The sequence below is a fragment of the Calliphora vicina genome, chromosome 5, assembly GCF_958450345.1.
Source record: "Calliphora vicina chromosome 5, idCalVici1.1, whole genome shotgun sequence".
Lineage (NCBI taxonomy): Eukaryota > Metazoa > Arthropoda > Insecta > Diptera > Calliphoridae > Calliphora > Calliphora vicina.
In genome coordinates, this window is record NC_088784.1 from 93994038 (window position 1) to 94017013 (window position 22976).

Consider the following 22976-nt stretch of genomic DNA (forward strand, 5'->3'; position numbering starts at 1 on the left):
AATGAACATTATTCTACATGTTACAATAAAATTAATTAAAACTTAAGAATGGCTTTTATTTTTTTATAAATTTATGTTATTTAACTTAATAACGGCATGTTGTTAAATCGTTAATAACTCATTAAATACTGCGTTTTTCGGCAAAATAAACTCAATCTGTGATCACTCATATTTCACGCCAAAAATCGATTTATAGTATGAAAAATAAAAAAATTGTAAAATCGTTAATAACTCAGTAAATACTGCGTTTTTCGGGAAAATAAACTCAATCTGTGATCACTAATATTTCACACCAAAAATCGATTTTTATCATGAAAAATCAAAAAATCCTAAAATCGTTAATAACTCAGTAAATACTGCGTTTTTCGGCAAAATAACTCAATCTGTGATCCCTTATATTTCATACCAATAATTGATTTTTATCATGAAAAATCAAAAAATCCTAAAATCGTTAATAACTCAGTAAATACTGCGTTTTTCGGCAAAATAACTCAATCTGTGATCCCTTATATTTCATACCAAAAATCGATTTTTATCATGAAAAATCAAAAAATCCTAAAATCGTTAATAACTCAGTAAATACTGCGTTTTTCGGCAAAATAAACTCAATTTGTGATCACTCATATTTCATACCAAAAATCGATTTTTATCATGAAAAATCAAAAAATCCCAAAATCGTTAATAACTCAGTAAATACTGCGTTTTTCGGCAAAATAACTCAATCTGTGATCCCTTATATTTCATACCAATAATTGATTTTTATCATGAAAAATCAAAAAATTCTAAAATCGTTAATAACTCAGTAAATACTGCGTTTTTCGGGAAAATAAACTCAATCTGTGATCACTCAGATTTCATACTAAAAATCAATTTTTATCATTAAAAATCGATTTTTATCATGAAAAATCAAAAAATCCTAAAATCGTTAATAACTCAGTAAATACTAGGGTATTCAATCGATTAACCGATTAATTTTAGACGGTTTGAAATTGCCGATTTTGAAATAACAAATAAACCGATTAATTTGTGTCGATTAACCGATTAACCGAAAATCCTTTTTTTTGCACTTAAAAAAATGCTTTTGTATTTATTTATCCGTTTCAATTCAAATACAAATTTCAAATTAAATTTAGATATTTTTTGAACATCCAATAAACATGTTTAGTGAGAATATATAACAACTGACATATTTAATTTACATGTATTTGAAACTTTGTTTATATTTACATGTATAGACGAAACATTTTTTGAAATGAGTCTTTTATCATAAATAAACGAAACTGTTAAATTAATCAAAATCTAAAACAATCCAAAAAGGAATATTCTTATCATGCTTTTGAGAGTTTTTTCCAAGAAAAGTTTTATTAAATCTAACGAAAAAAATCGTTTAAATTATATTCTTTTTATAAAAGATTATTTCAGAAGATCTCACTAAAACCCTAAAAAAACTCACACATCGCTAATTTGCTGCAACAACGTCATAATTCAAAAAAAGTCGTTTCGAGAAAAACGTCTTTGAATATTTTATGACATTTTACTATTTCTTAAATAAATTTTCAACATATCATGCGATTTCAGAAATATAAATAGTAGATGTTAATATCTTTCTAATCTGTATTTAACCCAAATTTTTACTTATCAAATATACGAGAAAACATGAATTTTAATTTTGATGTTTACAACACTAAAAAAAACTAAAAAAAATTGACTTCTTTGAAAACTGATAAAACTATATGAAAGATTATAGAACAGCGCATATTTTGTATTACTCAGTTCAAAAAAACACTGATTTTAAGTTATGACGTTGTTGCAGCAAGTAGGCGATATGTTTACAAAAATGATCTCAAATACCCTATTTGCTGTTTTTTATGTTTTTGTACACAAAATTTGTTGAATTTTCAATTTAAAATTAAAATAGAAATTATTCGGTTAATCGAATAATTTTAAATTAACCGATTATTAACCGAATAAATCTAAACCTCGATTAATTATTTGCTCGATTAACCGATTAAACCAGAAACCCGATTAATTAAATACTCTAGTAAATACTGCGTTTTTCGGGAAAATAAACTCAATCTGTGATCACTCATAAATACCAAAAATACCAAAAATCATACCAAAAATCGATTTTTATCATGAAAAATCAAAAAATCCTAAAATCGTTAATAACTCAGTAAATACTGCGAAAAACTCAATCTGTGATCACTCATATTTCATATCAAAAATCGATTTTTATCATGAAAAATCAAAAAATCCTAAAATCGTTAATAACTCAGTAAATACTGCGATTTTCGGCAAAATAAACTCAATCTGTGATCACTCATATTTCATATCAAAAATCGATTTTTATCATGAAAAATCAAAAAATTGTAAAAGCGTTAATAACTCATTAAATACTGCGTTTTTCGGCAAAATATACTTAAACTGTGATCACCATATTCCATACGAAAAATAGATTTTATGCATGAAAGATCAAGAATTATAAAATCGTAAATACTGCGTTTTTCGGGAAAATAAACTCAATCTGTGATCACTCGTATTTCATACCAAAAATCGATTTTATGTATGAAAAATCAAGAATTCTAAAATCGTTAATAACTCAGTAAATACTGCGTTTTTCGACAAAATAAACTCAATCTGTGATCACTCATATTTCATACCAAAAATCGATTTTTAGTATGAAAAATCAAAAAGTTGTAAAATCGTTAACAACTCAGTAAATACTGCGATTTTCGGGAAAATAAACTCAATCTGTGATCACTCATATTTCATACCACAAATCCTAAAATCGTTAATAACTCAGTAAATACTGCGTTTTTCGGGAAAATAAACTCAATCTGTGATCTCTCATATTTCATACCAAAAATATATTTTTAGAATGGAAAATTAAAAATTCTTAAATCGTCAATATCTCGGTAAATACAGCGTTTTTCGGCAAAATAAACTCAATCTGTGATCGCTCATATTTCATACCAAAAATCGATTTTATGCATGAAAAATCAAGAATTCTAAAATCGTTAATAACTCAGTAAATACTGAGTTTTTCGGCAAAATAAACTCAATCTGTGATCGCTCATATTTCATACCAAAAATAGATTTTTATCATGAAAAATCAAAAAATTGTAAAATCGTTAATAACTCAGTAAATACTGCGTTTTTCGGCAAAATAAACTCAATCTGTGATCACACATATTTCATACCAAAAATCGATTTTTATAATGATAAATCAAAAAATCCTAAAATCGTTAATAACTCAGTAAATACTGCGTTTTTCGAGAAAATAAACTCAATCTGTGATCACTCATATTTCATACCAAAAATCAATTTTTAGTATGAAAAATCAAAAAATTTTAAAATCGTTAATAACTCAGTAAATACTGCGTTTTTCGGGAAAATAAACTCAATCTGTGATCACTCATATTTCACACCAAAAATAGGTTTTTAGTATGAAAAATCAAAAAATTGTAAAATCACTCATATTTCATACCAAAAATAGATTTTTATCATGAAAAATCAAAAAATTTTAAAATCGTTAATAACTCAGTAAATACTGCGTTTTTCGGCAAAATAAACTCAATCTGTGATCACTCATATTTCATACCAAAAATCAGTTTTTATAATGAAAAAAAAAAATCCTAAAATCGTTAATAACTCAGTAAATACTGAGTTTTTCGGCAAAATAAACACAATCTGTGATCACTCATATTTCATACCAAAAATCGATTTTTGTAATGAAAAATCAAAAAATTGTAAAATCGTTAGTAACTCAGTAAATACTGCGTTTTTCGGCAAAATAAACTCAATCTGTGATCACTCATATTTCATACCAAAAATCGATATTTATCATGAAAAATCAAAAAATCCTTAAATCGTTAATAACTCAGTAAATACTGCGTTTTTCGGAAAAATAAACTCAATCTGTGATCACTCATATTTCACACCAAAAATAGGTTTTTAGTATGAAAAATCAAAAAATTGTAAAATCACTCATATTTCATACCAAAAATAGATTTTTATCATGAAAAATCAAAAAATTGTAAAATCGTTAATAACTCAGTAAATACTGCGTTTTTCGGCAAAATAAACTCAATCTGTGATCACACATATTTCATACCAAAAATCGATTTTTATAATGATAAATCAAAAAATCCTAAAATCGTTAATAACTCAGTAAATACTGCGTTTTTCGGAAAAATAAACTCAATCTGTGATCACTCATATTTCATACCAAAAATCGATTTTTATCATGAAAAATCAAAAAATACTAAAATCGTTAATAACTCAGTAAATATTGAGTTTTTCGTCAAAAAATCCTAGAATCGTTAATAACTCAGTAAATACTGAGTTTTTTGACAAAATAAACTCAATCTGTGATCACTCATATTTCATACCAAAAATCGATTTTTATCATGAAAAATCAAAAAATCCTAAAATCGTTAATAACCCAGTAAATACTGCGTTTTTCGAGAAAATAAACTCAATCACTCATATGTGATCACTCATATTTCATACCAAAAATCGATTTTTATCATGAAAAATCAAAAAATCCTAAAATCGTTAATAACTCAGTAAATACTGCGTTTTTCGTCAAAATAAACTCAATCTGTGATCACTTATATTTCATACCAAAAATGGATTTTTATAATAAAAAATCAAAAAATCCTTAAATCGTTAATAACTCAGTAAATACTGCGTTTTTCGGCAAAATAAACTCAATCTGTGATCACTCATATTTCATACCAAAAATCGATTTTTATCATGAAAAATCAAAAAATCCTTAAATCGTTAATAACTCAGTAAATACTGCGTTTTTCAAGAAAATAAACCCTATCTGTGATCACTCATATTTCATACCAAAAATCGATTTTTATCATGAAAAATCAAAAAATCCTAAAATCGTTAATAACCCAGTAAATACTGCGTTTTTCGAGAAAATAAACTCAATCACTCATATGTGATCACTCATATTTCATACCAAAAATCGATTTTTATCATGAAAAATCAAAAAATCCTAAAATCGTTAATAACTCAGTAAATACTGCGTTTTTCGTCAAAATAAACTCAATCTGTGATCACTTATATTTCATACCAAAAATGGATTTTTATAATAAAAAATCAAAAAATCCTTAAATCGTTAATAACTCAGTAAATACTGCGTTTTTCGGCAAAATAAACTCAATCTGTGATCACTCATATTTCATACCAAAAATCGATTTTTATCATGAAAAATCAAAAAATCCTTAAATCGTTAATAACTCAGTAAATACTGCGTTTTTCAAGAAAATAAACCCTATCTGTGATCACTCATATTTCATACCAAAAATCGATTTTTATCATGAAAAATCAAAAAATCCTAAAATCGTTAATAACCCAGTAAATACTGCGTTTTTCGAGAAAATAAACTCAATCACTCATATGTGATCACTCATATTTCATACCAAAAATCGATTTTTATCATGAAAAATCAAAAAATCCTAAAATCGTTAATAACTCAGTAAATACTGCGTTTTTCGTCAAAATAAACTCAATCTGTGATCACTTATATTTCATACCAAAAATGGATTTTTATAATAAAAAATCAAAAAATCCTTAAATCGTTAATAACTCAGTAAATACTGCGTTTTTCGGCAAAATAAACTCAATCTGTGATCACTCATATTTCATACCAAAAATCGATTTTTATCATGAAAAATCAAAAAATCCTTAAATCGTTAATAACTCAGTAAATACTGCGTATTTCAAGAAAATAAACCCTATCTGTGATCACTCATATTTCATACCAAAAATCGATTTTTATCATGAAAAATCAAAAAATCCTAAAATCGTTAATAACTCAGTAAATACTGCGTTTTTCGGGAAAATAAACTCAATCTGTGATCACTCATATTTCATACCAAAAATCGATATTTATCATGAAAAATCAAAAAATTTTAAAGTCGTTAATAACTCAGTAAATACTGCGTTTTTCGGCAAAATAAACTCAATCTGTGATCACTCATACTTCATACCAAAAATCGATTTTTATCATGAAAAATCCTAAAATCGTTAATAACTCAGTAAATACTGCGTTTTTCGGCAAAATAAACTTAATCTGTGATTACTCATTTTTCATACCAATAATTGATATTTATCATAAAAAATCAAAAAATCCTAAAATCGTTAATATCTCATTAAATACTGAGTTTTTCGGGAAAATAAACTCAATCTGTGATCACTCATATTTCATATCAAAAATCGATTTTTATGAACTCAATCTGTGATCACTCATATTTCATACCAAAAATCGATTTTTATTATGAAAACTCAAAAAATCCTAACATCGTTAATAACTCAGTAAATACCGCGTTTTTCGAGAAAATAAACTCAATCTGTGATCACTCATATTTCATACCAATAATTGATTTTTATCATGAAAAATCAAAAAATCCTAAAATCGTAAATATCTCGGTAAATACTGCGTTTTTCGGCAAAATAAACTCAATCTGTGATCACTCATATTTCATGCCAAGGATCGATTTGTAGTAGAAACAACTCAAGTATAAGGAGATCGAAAAAGTACCATTAGTTCTACCTATATTTGATTCTAGCATTTATGTCGATAAGTTTAATAATTTAAAATGTTAAAAAAGTATCAATAGAAGAAAAACTACAAATTTTTCTTTTCACTGTTAACATCCGTCAAGTTTGAATTTCAAAATATTCCATTTTGCGGACATTCAAGTGTGTACTAAAATTTGTATATTGATCTTCTGAAATTATTAGTATTGATCTTCTAAAAAGGAAAATAAGAACAATACATGTTTCCACTTTTTTATTTGACATCATAACTGTTTAAAGAATATGTTTTATTAGATAAATAAATATATTTTATAAAAAATCCTTTTATAGTTTGACTATGATTGGTGTAGCGAATCGAAATAGGTTTGCTGGTTTATCATAATGTAGTAATTGAATTCAAATTCACTTTTATTATAAAATATCCCTCAATGCGCAATTATATCACAATGAATCAAACTATAAAGTCGTATTTTACACTAGATTATTAACATTTTAAAATTTATAATTTATTGAATTTGCGGTTAGTATTCATTTTGCTATCGGCTCCACTGTGCAATGTATACAAATAAAACTGTAAGCTTCATTACACTTTCAAATATCTGCTACTAAACACAATTGTTTTATTTAACTATGTTTAATTTTTAATTTAAATATGCAAATTGTTGTATTAACTATTTTAGTTCAATTTACTTTTTAATAAATCTGACCCATGGTAATTAAAAACGTGTAATATTTTAAGTCTCAACAAACCAAAATTTGTTCACAAGTAAAACTTTTGATATAAATAGGGCATTATTTCATGCAAAAGTTAACAGATGTTGTAGCAAGTTCTATTACTTCATACACAAAATTTTGCTGAATTTAATAACTCAATTTTAAAATGCGTTTCCTGAATACTGCTGGTATTTTATTGGCACTGACCTGTGGCTTAGTTGCCAGCCACTACATTTCTCATGGTGATGATGGTGGTCATAGCGGCTATGGTGGTCATGGCAAGGAAGTTGGCTACTCAGTAGTTACTGAACATGGTCATGGTGGTGGTCATGATGGAGGTCATGCTGGTCAACATGATGGAGGTTATGATGGTGGTCATCACAGTGTCCACGACTGGTCCCACGGTGGAGATGAGGCTCATGGTCATTATGCTGTTGGTCATGACGATGGTCATTATGATCATCATCAAGATGATGGTCACTATGAAGGTCATGATGATGAAGGCCATGATCATCATGCTTATCCCAAATACGAATTTAATTATGGCGTTAAGGATACAAAAACTGGGGATATTAAAAGTCATTCGGAATCCCGTGATGGTGGTCATGTTAAGGGTAAGTTATAGTTATTTTTTTAAAATAATTTTCTAATTTTTATTATTTATATTAAATTTGCAGGCAGCTACAGCCTTAAAGAAGCTGATGGCACCACCCGTGTTGTAGAGTACACGGCCGATAAACACAAAGGATTCAATGCTGTTGTTCATACTTTGGGTCATGATGCTCATAACTATGGCCATGGTGATCATTATGGGCATGGTCACGGCCATGCTTCTAGTTATACTATTGTTAAGAAGCAGGAAGAAAAAAAGTATTAATGATTGTTAAAGATTGAAAATAATCTATAATATACATAAATTATTGTTATTGAAAATTCACATTAGGTATTGTTATTTAATTCAAGTATTTTGATTACTAATTCCATAAAAAAATAAAATTCATATTCAGGAAATCAATAGTTACTGTTTCATTTCGCTCGAGAGCGATTTAAATATAAAATTTCCAAATCAATAAAAATTTAGAAGATTTCAAATAACTTGTAACAAAAAACGCACAACATATTGGGTGTATGACTTAAAAATGCGGTATTTTTTTAAATGTTTAGCTTTTATGTTGATTATGATTTATTCAAAGTATTGGCCATTATTAGCTATGATCTTTCTGGCAAAATATTCGCTTCCAAAGTGAAGCATTCCTCATTGAAAAAAATAGTAGTCGGACGAAGCACGGTCTTGACTATAAAGCGGGTGAGAGAAAACATCCCAACCACTTCATTCTAAACACTTTTGAACAAGTATTGTAACATGTGGCCAAGCGTTGTCGGTTTACGGTTTAAGGTTTCATGTTTAGCCGAATATTCTGGGCGTTTTTCGGCCAATGCTCGCTTTAAACGAATCTTTCGGTAAAGGTTCCCTGTGATGGTCTGGTCACATTTCAGCAGCTCATAATAGATAGGACCAAATACAGAGAAATGCCTAAGAGCCATGGCTATTTAGCTGTTTTGCAGATTCGGTTGGTTGACCTCGCAAGTAATGATTCGGTGCAAAAATTATTTTCTTTTATAGCGTTCAATCTGCATTTTAGACATATAAAATCTTCTTTCAAAGTCTCTAGGCTTCAATTCACATGGAACCCTGCTTTTGGATGAATCCTGCAGCTACAAAACGTTTTGAAATTGCTGCTTGAGTAGTTCCCAATGATTTTGCAAGCTCTTGTTGAGTTCGAAAACAATCTTCATGGAGTAATGCCTCCAATTCTTGGTCTTCAAACTTTTTTGGCTGGCCTGGGCGATCTTTGTCTTCCGTGTCAAAATCAATACTTCTGAACCACACAAACCATCTATCGCACGTTTAGAACAATGGAACAGACTCACCATAAGCTTTGGCGAGCAATCGGTGTGCTTCAGCGGTAGATTTGTTTTTTCAAATTAAAGAAGTAAAGTAAAACTTCCCGCATATGACGCTTTGTTGGCATAAAATTCGACATTTGACACTACAATGTTCAATAACTAAGTGAGAATAAATGAAAGACATACACAGAGAATACGGATTCGTGATAGCAACCGAATTAGTTGCCAATCGAATGATTCGGTTGTACACATAGAATTTGTCGGATTGGCAACAAATTCGGTTGCTATCACGAATCTTTTTTCGCTGTGTATAAGTTATTAAAAACAATAACGCGTTCAGAATATACACCATCTATTTTAAATCCCGCATTTTCAAGTAATACACCAATAATTTCAAAGAATATAAAAAAAGTTAATTATTAACACATAGCTGAGTGTAATGAAATTTTCAAGGACTTAATTGCAAAGTTATTTTCAATTAAATTTCTGTTTAAGCGTTATTGAGTTAGATCGAAGATACCAAATTGTAGTACAGAATCCTCGGCTTTGCTTCACGATAATAGGGGGGCAGTATTTATTTTTTTTTGCATTAAACGTTGCATTTACCTTTACAAAACAGTATTCGCCCAATAATTAAATTTTGGATTTTTTGTTGTTTGGCTGGTTTTTGAAATTAATGATTCAATTTCGAAAATATTTCAAAATGCAAAAGTTTTATGAATATTTTTAAAATTTATCCGAAATTTTAAAACTTGTTTCCTCACTTCCTAACAAATAAAACATATTCGTTTTTTAAATAATATTCGCTCGTGAACAAAATAAAAGCACTCAATTCTTCGTATCCTTAATAAATCAATTTATTTCTTATTGAATTATTAAACACAATTGTACTTGCATTAAAGAACAATATTTATAACAAATTTTAAATAACAATAATTTATGTATTTATAGATTATTTTCAATCTTTAACAATCATTAATACTTTTTTTCTTCCTGCTTCTTAACAATAGTATAACTAGAAGCATGACCGTGACCAATTCCATAATGATCACCATGGCCATAGTTGTGAGCATCATGACCATCATGAGCAGCATGACCCAAAGTATGAACAACAGCATTGAATCCTTTGTGTTTATCGGCCGTGTATTCTACAACACGGGTAGTGCCATCGGCTTCTTTAAGGCTGTAGCTGCCTGAAAATTTAATATAATTAGTAAAAATTAGAAAATAAAATCAAACTATAACTTACCCTTAACATGACCACCATCCCGGGATTCAGAATGACTTTTAATATCACCAGTTTTTGTATCCTTAACGCCATAATTAAATTCGTATTTGGGATAAGCATGATGATCATGGCCTTCATCAGCATGACCTCCATAGTGACCATCATCCTCATGATGATCATAATGACCATCGTCATGACCATCAATGTAAGCAGCATAATGACCATGAGCCTCATCTCCACCATGAGACCAGTCATGAACACTGTGATGACCGCCATCATAACCTCCATCATGTTGACCAGCATGACCTCCATCATGACCTCCATCATGGCCACCACCATGACCATGTTCAGTAACTACTGAGTAGCCAACTTCCTTGCCATGACCACCGTAGCTACCATGACCATCATGATCATCATGAGGAATATAGTGGCTGGCAACTAAGCCACAAGTCAGTACCAACAAAATACCAGCAGTATTCAGGAAACGCATTTTAAAATTGAGTTATTAATTTCAGCCAAATTTGTGTATGAATTAATAGAACTTGCTACAACATCTGTTAACTTTTGCATAAAACAATGCCCTATTTATATCAACAGTATTAGTGTGAACAAATTTTGGTTTATTGAGACTTAAAATATTACAGATTTTTAATTACCATGAGTCAGTTGTAGTAAATAGTGAGTTGAACTAAAATGATTAATAAGTTGCATATTTAAAAAAAAAACAATTGTATTTTGTAAAAGATATTTGAAAGTGTAATTAAGCTTTTAGTTTGATTTGTATGCATTGCACAGTGGTAATGATAGTAAATTTAATATATATATGCAATAGATTTAAGTATGGATTTAAATAAATCCTTTAAATTATGATAAATTATTAAGCTAATTTCGGAAAGAGCTTAATAATTGTATTGGGGCTAGGTTAGATAATAATCATTGGGCCGAAAGTAAAACATGTGCCAAATGTTATTGATATACTATCTTCATAATTTAGCCAAACTGACGGACATATGTACATCGTAAAATCGACTTAGAAAATTAATCTGAGTCGATCGGTATACTTTAAGGTATCCAATATTTTTGACCGTCACAAACATCAGCACAAACGTATAATTAAAAATGTTTTTTTAAACCAATTTTTCCTCTTTTTATCACTTTCTGGTCCATGTTATGAAAGGGAATATTGCTTATTGATGCTTCCAAGGAAGGTACATATGTATCTATGTTCTAGACGTTTCATATATCAAAAGTATCAATTTCATTGGTTTTCTCCCTTCCTAGTCAAAGTCTTCAAAAAAGGTATAGCCGCGCTTCCAAGTATGGATATTATAGTGGGTCAATTTGTGTATCCCACAGAGAGTGTTCTGCATTGACCGAAACAAATAGTAGTTGGATTAGAACGATTTGAACTATAAAGCGGATGTGGCAAAGCTTCGCAACCACTTCATTCTAAATACCTTTTAACAGATATTGCAACATGTGGGAATGGAATATTACCGTTTCATGTCTGGCCGCATATTCTGAGCATTTTTAGGCCAATGTGATGGACTGGTCAGATTTCAGTAGATCATATATATAGGACCCTTTTGTTCCCACCACATACAAAAAATTACGTTAGCGCCATTGAGATTTCGCTTTGGTGTCGATACGGCTGGTTGGCCTGGCTTCACATAACTACGATCTCTTACGCTTTGGGTTATCGTAATGGATCCATTTTTAATCACACGTAATGATTTTCTTATGTAGGATTCAAGCATCATTTCGGACATAAAAATTCGTCCTTCAAGGTCTCTCGGCTTCAATTTGTATGGATCTCAATTACCTTGCGTTTGGTTGAATTCAGCTGCTCGCTAACGTTTTGAAATTGCTGCTTGAATAGCTCCCAATGATTTTGCAAACTCTTGTTGAGTTTGACAATAATCTTCATGGAGTAATGCATCAAATTCTAGATCTTCAAACTTTTTTTGCTGGCCTGGGAGATCAAAATCACCACTTCTGAACAGCACAAACAATCTCTCTCTCGTTGAAATCGATGGAGAACACTCACCTTACGCTTTAGTGGGCAACCATTGTGTTTCAGCGGCACTTTTTTTAAAATTAAAGAAGTAAAACAAAACTTCCTGCATATGATGATGCTTTTGGAAAAAATTCGACATTTTCGAAGCAAAAAAAATTTGGTTGTTCAATAAATAAGTGAGAATAAATTCAAAATTACATATATGTAACAGATACGGTATCTACTTTAAATCCCGCATTTTTAAATCATACACCCAATATATAAATCGTATTTAAATATATATTTCGTTTTATGCTGCTCCATTTTTTCTCATTAGTAGAATGTTTAATTTAAAGACAAATAATTTTAAAATTAAATCATAGATCAGACTCAAATCACTAAATAGTTGTGACTCAAAACTAAATTTTCTTTACCAATTTTAACGTATAAATAGACACCCTAAATCTTAAATTATTTACAGTTTCTTACGAAACATTAAACTCTTAACACATTGGTTTTATTTAGTTTTTTGCTATTTTATTTACAATCAACATGCGTTTGTTAACCTCAATTACCGTGATGGCGCTATTGTGCGGTTTGGCAGCAGCAGGATATGTTCACCATGGTCATAGCCATGGCCATGGTGGCTCTACTAAAGAGGTCGGTTATAGTGTGGTTACAGCACATGGAGCTGGCGGTCATGGTGGTAAATTTGGTGAAGGTGATTCTTATGATAAGGGTCATGGAGATGCTGGACATATTGCTGTCGCTTATGGTGGACACGGTGCTGATGGTGGTCATGACGGTCATGGTGACGATGATTATGGTCATGGCCATCATGCTTATCCTAAATATGAATTTGATTATGGTGTTAAAGACTCCAAAACTGGTGACATCAAAAGTCAGTCAGAAACCAGAGATGGCGATAAAGTTAAGGGTATGTTATTTATTGAATTTATAAATTTTTGAGAATCTTTCTAAAGCTGTGTATTTTCCTTGTTAGGCAGCTATACCTTAAAAGAAGCCGATGGCACAACTCGCTATGTTGAGTATTCCTCAGACAAAAAGAAAGGATTCACTGCTGTAGTGCATAAACTGGGAGAAGCCAATACAGTTCATGGTGGTCATGGAGGCTATGGTGGTCATGGAGACCATGGTGTGCATGGCGGCCATGGTGGTAAGGCCAGCAGTTACGTTGTAGTTAAGAAACATGAAGAGAAGAAACACTAAAATATAAGTTCATTACTTGAAAATATAGACCTTGATAACGACTTAATGTGAACCAAAAATCTTTGTAATGTTAAAAATAAAAAAAAATTAGAACGCATCCAGTTATAATACAAACTAAAAAAAAAATATTAAAAAAAATTTAAAAAATAAAAATAGAAAAAATTAACAAAAACTCAATTTAAAATAGTTTTTGTATTTCATTTACAAATAGATTTTTAATCGGGTGAATAAGTATGAGTCACCAAACAGGCGACCTTCAAACTAATCAGTTGCGTTCGGTATAGGTTCCCTCTGATGGCCTGGCCAGATAGATTGCTCCCACCTAATACCGAGAAATGCCTTAGCGCCATGGATATTTGGCTTTGGTGTCGATTCGGCTGATTGGCTTAGCTTCACATACTATGTGTTACGCATCGAGTTATCGTAATGGATTCATTGGTACCGTGAAATAACTCCCAAATGAAATAACTCCCCACGAAAAAATTAAATACCACCCAGCAAATTTTTCATACAACTTAGGACTTATTTCATTATGAAACAACTCCTAACGCATAGGGAGTTATTTCATAATTTTGTGTTGGAAGTTATTTCATAATGCATTAACTGCCAATGAAACAACTCCCAATGAAATTTTTGTTGGGTTTTATTTCATATTATTTTGGGAATTAGGAGTTATTTCACTGTATTGGGAGTTATTTCATTTTTGTTGGGTGCTACTTTGCAAAAGCAAAAACTGGCTTCACTAATAAAAGGTTTTTGCATTGCCGGCCTTCGGCCGGGCGCTAACGTATTCTCCTCTGGTGTGTATCAAAAACTGTCGGCCTTTGTCAGGTTGCAACGATTTCTTAATCTGATGAATCGGCTATCTGAAATATTATAAAACCTTTCTGCAATGAAAGAAATCTTTTCTGAGCGAAGCCAGATTTTGATACACCCCGGAGGAGAAAACCTTGAGCCCGGCCGAAGGCCGCCAATTCAAAAAACTTATAAGAGCGAAGCCAGTTTTTAATACACCCCAGAGGAGAAAACCTTAGCGCACGGCCGAAAGCCGGCAATGCAAAACAAATTTTCTGAGTGAAGCCAGTTTTTGACACATCCCAGAGGAGTAAAACTTTGCGCTACGCCATAGGCCCGCAATGCAAAAAATGTTTGGTAAGCGAAGAATAATTTCACTTTTGTAGTTCCTTATTTCTCTTTTTTGGGACTAATATTTTTAAAATTATGAAACCCCGAATTTTGGGAGTAATTTCATTTTACCCTTTGGTAGTTATTTCATTTTAAAAGTTTGGGAATTATTTCATTTTTGATGGAAATTATTTCATTGGGAGTTATTTCATTTGGGAGCTATTTCACGTTACCGGATTCATTATTCATCGCAAGTAATAATTCGGTCCAAAAAAGGTTTTATTTTATAGCGTTCAAGCATCATTTCGGACATGCAAAGTCGTCTTTCAAGTTCTCTCGGCTTTAATTCGTATGGTTAGTTTTACAACAATAACTATTCATGGAGTAATGTCCCAATTATTCTTGGTCTCAAACCAAATATATTTTATACCAAATATTGTTTGCGTTCTTTATTCACATGAAACTATAAATTTTGTTACCGATCTGCAAAAATAAGCAGCAAATGTTTAATACTACCTCATACTTACGAGAAAATATTCAAATATTTTTCATATTTTTTTAATTATTATAATTACTCACCTTTATTCTTTAAAATAAAACACAGTTTATATTTATATTGTATGTTAAAAATTTAATTTATTTCATAAAACGACCAAAGAAATAGGATAAATCTTGTTTACCCTTTATGACATAAATAAACTGATGATTGGCATTAAAAAATCTTCTTTTAACGAAACTAACTGGAGCTATGCGCATCACTGGAATAGACAAGGAATTTAAACAAAAACAAATTAAATATTTAAAGAAATGGTTTTTAGAGCTGATATTTTTACCCCAGTGACGACAATTTACAATGATGTCGAGCAGTTAAAACAAAAAATTTCTTTTTTTTTGAAATCCCACTTATATTTAATTGGACCAAACACGAAATAATCCCAAATTAAACATGCGACTTAGGTTAAACTTATAAATTTAATTTATTGGAATTATTTAAATTATTTCTCAATTTAATTTCTTATATATGTTTAAATTGCTAACCCAAACTATTTACTTATAAAATTAGTTTTTATATTTCCTTTAAACAAGTCCATATTACATTGGTTCCTTATCATGTAATGGAAAGGTTTATTAACCTTAAAGATCTTGGGCTGTATGGGAACCATTGCCGCACCGCCGAGAGCTGTTAGCATTACTATAAATTGAAATAAAACAGGCAAACAAATAAACATTATTTAAATAAGGAGACATGCTTAACTCAATTCTTAAATAAAAGCAAAATTAAATTAAATATTTCTAGGTATGTGCTATGAATGTTAGATTGAGATACTACTTAGCCTTAATTTTGTAAAACATTTCATCTCGTTATACCCTGCACCACCATAATGGAGAGGGTATAATGCGTTTGTGCAGATGTTTGTAACGCCCAAAAATATGAGTCTAACACCCACTTTAAAGTATACCGATCGACTTAGAATCACTTTCTGAGTCGATTAAACGATGTCCGTCCGTCCGTCTGGCTGGCTGGTCGGCTGGCTGTCCATGTAAACCTTGTGCGCAGAGTACAGATCGTAATTTTGCAGATATTTCGATTAAATTTGGTACATATTATTTTTTCGGCCCAAGGACAAAGCCTGAAATCGGTCCATTATTTCACCTATCCCCCATACAAATGCCCTTCCGAAATTGGACTTTATCGGTCATAAATGATTAATTTATATATGTATCTCCACAAATTCCGCTCCAAATAAGTTTTATATATACAAAATTCATGTCACCAAATTTTGTTACGATCGGTCCATAATTGGTCATAGCTCCCACATAAGGCCCACTTCCGAAAATCACTCAAAAATATAAATTATTGAAATTTTAAAAGAAAAATGTTTTTGCTCTTTTACTTAGTGTAGGGTATTATATGGTAGGGCTTGACCGACCATACTTTCTTACTTGTTTTGAAAATATTTTCATGCAAACATTTCTCACAGTGAGTTTATGTGTTGCTATTTAATATTGATTATGGTATTTCCTCATAGTTATAGGAATAGAAATTCATACAGAATGAAATCTCTAACTTGGTTGGTTTTTAGTTACTACAAATTCATACAATTAATATGTGTCGCAGAGCCTCAAGACAATATTAAGCATTTTTAAAATCTCTCTTTCAAATTTTAATTTGAAATTTAAGAATTTCTGGAAACATTTAACTAACTCCTTCGAACTTGTTCTATTATAAATATTACTCGCAAAATTTGATTAAAATTAATTGATAACATTTTTTAACCCCACAATTTTTAAACACCCCCCCCCCCTCCATTGTCAAAACTTTCAATAAATATGAATATCCTCTAAAGGAGCAATTTAATACTTCTTAACTTAATAATATGTACATTTAGGAAGTTAAACTGATATAATAATATAATCTGAAGGATTGATTTCTGTCCAATTGTTTAAATTTTACAAGTTTTATTTAAATTTTGTTTACAGTTCCTTTAAAGAAAACAATTTTATTCGCATTAAGCAAGATATAATAAAATGGTCTATCGACAGTAAAAATATCGGGCATCCACTCAATTTCACACATGATGCCTGTTAAAAATTAAATTAAATATTTGTGTTAGAAAGCAATAAACAATGAAATACATACATATAATTGTTCAATTTAAATTACATAAATATGTATGTTGTTAAATTTATAATCGTAACAGCGAAAAATGCATTACCCGTAATATATTAAATTAACGTATTTCTTTAAAAATCGATAATTTAGGTTTGTGTATTAGATACGTATACAATATTGAAATAATTAATGCAATTAATAATAAAAATGTTTCTGCTGTAAGAATCACCAAAATATGCCATTGCCAGTATTTTTCCTTTTTCGTAATAATGATAAAATTTTGTAACATTGGGAGTACGACTTAAAAATGCGGGATATATAATAGATGACGTATCTTTCTAACACGATTTTTAACAATTAATACATCATTTTGCATGGTTCATATCTATATTTTATTCTCACTTAGCTATTGAACAAAGTTTTTTTTTTTTTTGCTCCGAAAATGTCAAATTTTGTGCCAACAAAGCAGCATATGAGGGAAGTTTTGCTTTACTTTAATTTGAAAAGCAATGTCGCTGCAGCACACTTATTGCTCTCCAAAGCTTATAGTGGATGTGTTCCATTGTTTTAAACGTGCAAGAGATGGTGTGTTCGGTTCAGAAGTGGTGATTTTGAAACGGAAGACAAAGATCGCACAGGCCGGAAAAAAAGTTTAAAGACCAAGAATTAGAGACATTACTCCATGAAGTTTGTTGTCAAACACAAACACAAGCTTGCGAAATCATTTGGAGCTACTCAAGCATCAATTTCAAAACATTTGCAAGCAGCTGGATTCATTCAAAAGTAGAGAAATTGGGTAACATACGAATGGAAGCTGAGAGACCTAGAAAGACGATTTTGCATGTCCGAAATGATGCTTTAAAGCCATCAAAGAAAATCAGTTTTGCACCGAATCAGTACTTGCGATGAAAAATGGATTTGCAGCACACCAATTGCTCTCCAAAGCTTAAGGTGAATGTGTTCCATAGGTTTCATAGTGCGAGATATGGTTTGTTCAACTCAGAAGTGGTGATTTTGACACGAAAGACAAAGATCGCTCTGGCCGGCAAAAACAGTTTATAGACCAAGAATTAGAGACATTACTTCATGAATATTTTTGTCAATCTCAACAAGAGCTTGCAAAATTATTGGAAGCTACTCAGTCAGCAATTTTGAAAATGTGTGCAACAAACTGGATTCATCAAAAAGCTGAGAATCTGGGTACCATACGAATTGAAGCTGAAAGACCTTGATTATGCATGTCCGAAATGATGCTTCAAAACTATAAAAGAAAAACATTTTTGCATCGAATCATTATTTGCAAAGAAAAGTGTATCCATTAGGATAACCCAATGCGTAAGATATCGTATGTGAAGACCGGCCAACCAGCGAAGTTGACCTCAAAGCCAAATATCCATGGAGCTAAGATAATTCTCTGTATTTGGTGACAGCAAAAGGTTCCTATCTATTATAATCTGCTGAAATCAGGCTCCACCATCACAGGAATCAATATGTTGCGAGAAAGATGGGAAAATGTCATAGCCAACAATGATCAATACTTTGCATAAATTTATATTGTTACGTTTTAACCTTTTCAAAACGTTAGTTTATTTCCTTTAAATAAACCGGATACTTTTGATTGCAAATAAAAGCCGTTTAGTAGTTTGAAAATGGCAACAACTCTTTATTTATTCAAATGTACAACAACAACAGAATTAAATAGTCACTCAATGTACAGACACAATTTATAATGTACACGAATTTACATGAGAAACACACACACTTTAAGGCACTCAGTTGATGTTTATTCGAAAAGCGTCTCTGATAAACTGACTAACGACTGCAACCTCTGCCACTATTTATAACACTGCCATCTGCACTCTAGATTGCTCTTTAACTGTCAAAATTCGAATATTCTAGATCTTACTAATACATACGCCATCTGTGGTGTACTTTCTACAATGTTCTTTAACTGAATATTCGAATTCAAATAGCGTTGCCAACTTTCGATCAATGGTCATCTGAAAGCTTTTATTTAATAATGCCAACAGATATGTTACAGTTTGCTATTACAGCACTGTTATTTGAAAGCATTATGCTACTTTTAAATCAGCCCTTAAAATCGTTATATTTGAATTCAAGTACAATTTCGTAACAATATTGTATATTGTGTTTCAAAATAAAAGTTAAAAATTTTTGTAGATTTCAACCTTAGGTTTTTATAACAGATTTAAAGCATATTTGGGGTTAATTAAAACACATTCGTAATTGTACGATAATTACTCTCTCACACGTACTTGTGATATGTGAATTCAACATACTTGTGAGAGAATTAAACACATCAAAATACTTGAAATTTTAACTTTGATTTTCCGACTAAATACAGACCGAACCACTTTATTACAAGGTGGAGTCAGTCAAACAGCTGATAATTTTTTTCTCGCTTTTTGGTTCTTACAGCTTGTTTTTATATTTAAATATCTACATTAGAGTGACAATCACTTGTATGGAAAAATTTTTTTGTTAAAATTTTTAAGAGTGCCGGGTGGAATATTGTGACGCTAGGCCTAAACGTTATGTGCTGAAAGTTTGGGCAAAATCGGACAACGATTTCTGGACGCGCATCGGGGTCAAAGTTCAGATATATGCTAAATTTTACTATTTATATGAAATAAATATGTGAAACTCGTTAACTTTCTGCATTGTTTTCTAGAAATATGTAGATTTATTTATATTAATGAATATTACATTAAAAACAAATTTTGGAAATTTGCGTCAAAATGACCCAAAAACTGTATTATCGCCAAAATTCAAGAAAAATGCAAATTTTTCAGTTTTTGTAAAAATGTTGCTACTAAATAAATACTTTTGCAATTGTATGCAAAAGAATCGAAATGTGCTCGTAAATATCGTTGTAATGAGATATAAACGACAAAATTTGGTTAAAAAATGGTAAAGTTATTACAAATTCGCCAGACCATTAAAGTGTCTCAGGCCATTTGAACAAGAAATTTAGAAAAAATTAACATATTTCGAGAAAAATTAAAATGCAAGCTAATTTTTATTAAAAATATATCCGTATTCACTTGTGTATGAGTTTTTATCTTCGTCGGATACCGTTAACCTATTCGCAGGTATGGCCAAAAAAAAATATTTTTTTAACGGCTGTTTCGAATCTCCAATTTTGAATTTTTAAAAATTTTGCTAAACAAATTTCAGAATTTTTCGATCATCACATTGGGATTTATTGAGATCATAATGGGGAATAAAAATATGAAAAAATGATATCAATACCTCTTACAGTTTTTCCGTACCTGTGATTTAAATTTTGCGATTTTCAAGAAAAACTTTTTTTTTGTCCATATTTTGGCGAATGAGCAAACTTTCCTTACTGTTAATAATTTTAAGTAAAATCTGTTCAGAATATTATAGTCCAGGTAATTTTAAATATAGTCTGAAAGTTTTCCAAAAATCGGAAAACGTTAACCTTTAAATCGTGAAGGTCAAAAGTCAATTTTTTCAATATTTGGAATTTCTAATGAAAAGATAGCGAAATGTTATATATTAGGGTCTAACATTTACAACAACAGTGCTAAAATGGATTTTAACCTTTAAGAGCACTTGTGGTCAAAATGGCTGTGTTTTTCGAGATTCTAAAAGTTGAGGGGCATTTGGACCCCAAGTGCGGCTAAGGGTTAATTTCCATTTTTGTGCTGTTATTTTAAATTCTGTACTTTATGTTATATTTTCCTCAACTTTCGTTAAAATCGCCCCAAAATATATAACATTTCACTAGAAATTCCAAATATTGAAAAATTTGACCTTTGACCTTCACGATTTAAAGGTTAAAGTTATCTGATTTTAGTAAAACTTTCATACTATATTTAGTGTTACCAGGGCTATAATATTATGGATAGATTTTACTTAAAATGTATAACAGTAAGGAAATTTTGCTCATTCGCCAAAATATGGACAAAAAAAGTTTTTCTTGAAAATCGCAGGTACGCCAAAACTGTAAGAGGTATTGACATCATTTTTTCATATTTTTATTCCCTATTATGATCTCAATAAATCCCAATGTGATGATCGAAAAATTCTGAAATTTGTTTAACAAAATTTTTAAAAATTCAAAAATGGAGATTCGAAACAGCCGTTAAAAAAAATATTTTTTTTGGCCATACCTGCGAATAGGTTAACGGTATCCGACGAAGACAAAAACTCATACATAAGTGAATACGGATATATTTGAAATAAAAATTAGCTTTCATTTTAATTTTTTTGAAATATGTTAATTTTTTTTCCTAAATTCCTTGTCAAGTGGCCTGAGACACGTTAATGGTCTGGCGAATTTGTAATACCTTTACCATTTTTAAACCAAATTTTGTCATTTATATCTGATTACAACGATAATTATGTACACATTTCGTTTTTTTTGCATTCAATTGAAAAAGTATTTATTTAGTAGCAACATTTTTACAAAAACTGAAAAATTTGCATTTTTCTTGAATTTTGGCGATAATACAGTTTTTGGGTCATTTTGACCCAAAGGAGATACAGGATCAATTTCCAAAATTTTATTTTTAATGTAATATTCATTAATATAAATAAATCTACATATTTCTAGAAAACAATACAGAAAGTTAACGAGTTTCACCTATTTATTCCATATAAATAGTAAAATTTAGCATATATCTGAACTTTGACCCCGATGCGCGTCCAGAAATCGTTGTCCGATTTTGCCAAAACTTTCAGCACTTAACGTGTCACAATATTCCACCCGGCACTCTTTGAAATCTAAAAAAAAACGGCTGTCACTCTAATCTACATATTCTAAGCTTATTTACAAAATATTTATTGTTTACATAAATAAGTAAAGCCCTCACTATTCAATTATCTACACTATATTAAGTTTAAATACTTATTTGTTTAATTTTTCATTTTGGTTTTTTGACATTTGTTAAGACCAATCCAAGGCGTATTTAACAAGGTGACAGCAGTGGCGAATTGAAATAAATACAGGCGAATTCACTTATTTTTTATATATAGAGTTTGACATACGGACGTTCGGGCGAATATTTTTTATATATGCAGTTTGACATTTGTGCGATCTATTTCTATAATCAGCTGTGCTGCCGATGGCACCTTATTAAATGCACCTTGGACCAATCGTTGTTTTTGAAGAACTGACACCACCAAGGTGCATTTAATAAGGTGCCATCGACAGCACAGCTGATTATAGAAATAGCACGCACAAATGTCAAACTACATATATAAAAAATATCCGCCCGTACGCCCGTTTGTCAAACTCTATATATAAAAAATAAGTGAATTCGCCTGTATTTATTTCAATTCGCCACTGCTGTCACCTTGTTAAATACGCCTTGGACACCACCTTGTATGAATTCGCCGTGGTTTACTGTATGTATATCATTCACTAAAATGTCCTGTATATCAAACAAGTAACCAACTGACTCGTTGAAGTCTATCAATTCCATCAATTTGTTAACCTAAAATCGCTAACTTCATGCTCTCACTTTTCATATAAATTTTATAGCGTTGCCAATTGCTTAATGTTTTGTCACTATGTTGCCCATGACATATGTACCAAGTCGAATTTATACAAG

General features: G+C 30.5%; 4 protein-coding genes across 5 annotated transcripts in view; 2 read left to right on the forward strand and 2 right to left on the reverse strand.

The window, feature by feature from the left end:
- Nucleotides 1-7438: 7438 nt before the first annotated feature.
- On the forward strand, nucleotides 7439-8149 carry LOC135961477 (adult-specific cuticular protein ACP-22-like). The gene is made up of 2 exons (XM_065512978.1): nucleotides 7439-7886; nucleotides 7950-8149. The coding sequence occupies exons 1-2, from the start codon at nucleotides 7439-7441 to the stop codon at nucleotides 8147-8149; spliced, it is 648 nt and encodes a 215-aa protein (XP_065369050.1).
- A 1863-nt stretch (nucleotides 8150-10012) lies between these two features.
- On the reverse strand, nucleotides 10013-10898 carry LOC135961478 (adult-specific cuticular protein ACP-22-like). The gene is made up of 2 exons (XM_065512979.1): nucleotides 10430-10898; nucleotides 10013-10373 (listed from the first exon to the last, which is right to left on the reverse strand). Exons 1-2 carry the CDS (start codon nucleotides 10896-10898, stop codon nucleotides 10156-10158), a joined length of 687 nt encoding a protein of 228 aa, XP_065369051.1. The 3' UTR covers nucleotides 10013-10155.
- A 2058-nt stretch (nucleotides 10899-12956) lies between these two features.
- LOC135961481 (adult-specific cuticular protein ACP-20-like) lies at nucleotides 12957-13634 on the forward strand. Its single transcript, XM_065512981.1, has 2 exons — nucleotides 12957-13341; nucleotides 13408-13634. Exons 1-2 carry the CDS (start codon nucleotides 12957-12959, stop codon nucleotides 13632-13634), a joined length of 612 nt encoding a protein of 203 aa, XP_065369053.1.
- Nucleotides 13635-15363: 1729 nt separating this feature from the next.
- Nucleotides 15364-22976, reverse strand: part of LOC135959872 (antitrypsin-like) — a 64280-nt gene continuing 56667 nt past the window's right edge. The window contains exon 4 of one of the 2 annotated variants that reach the window (XM_065510983.1): nucleotides 15364-15517. In XM_065510983.1, the coding sequence (XP_065367055.1) occupies nucleotides 15396-15517 (122 nt within the window). In that variant the 3' untranslated portion in view covers nucleotides 15364-15395. Of the gene's footprint in view, nucleotides 15518-15787; nucleotides 15952-22976 lie in introns of those variants that run through there. The other variant, XM_065510977.1, reaches the window with a different exon arrangement.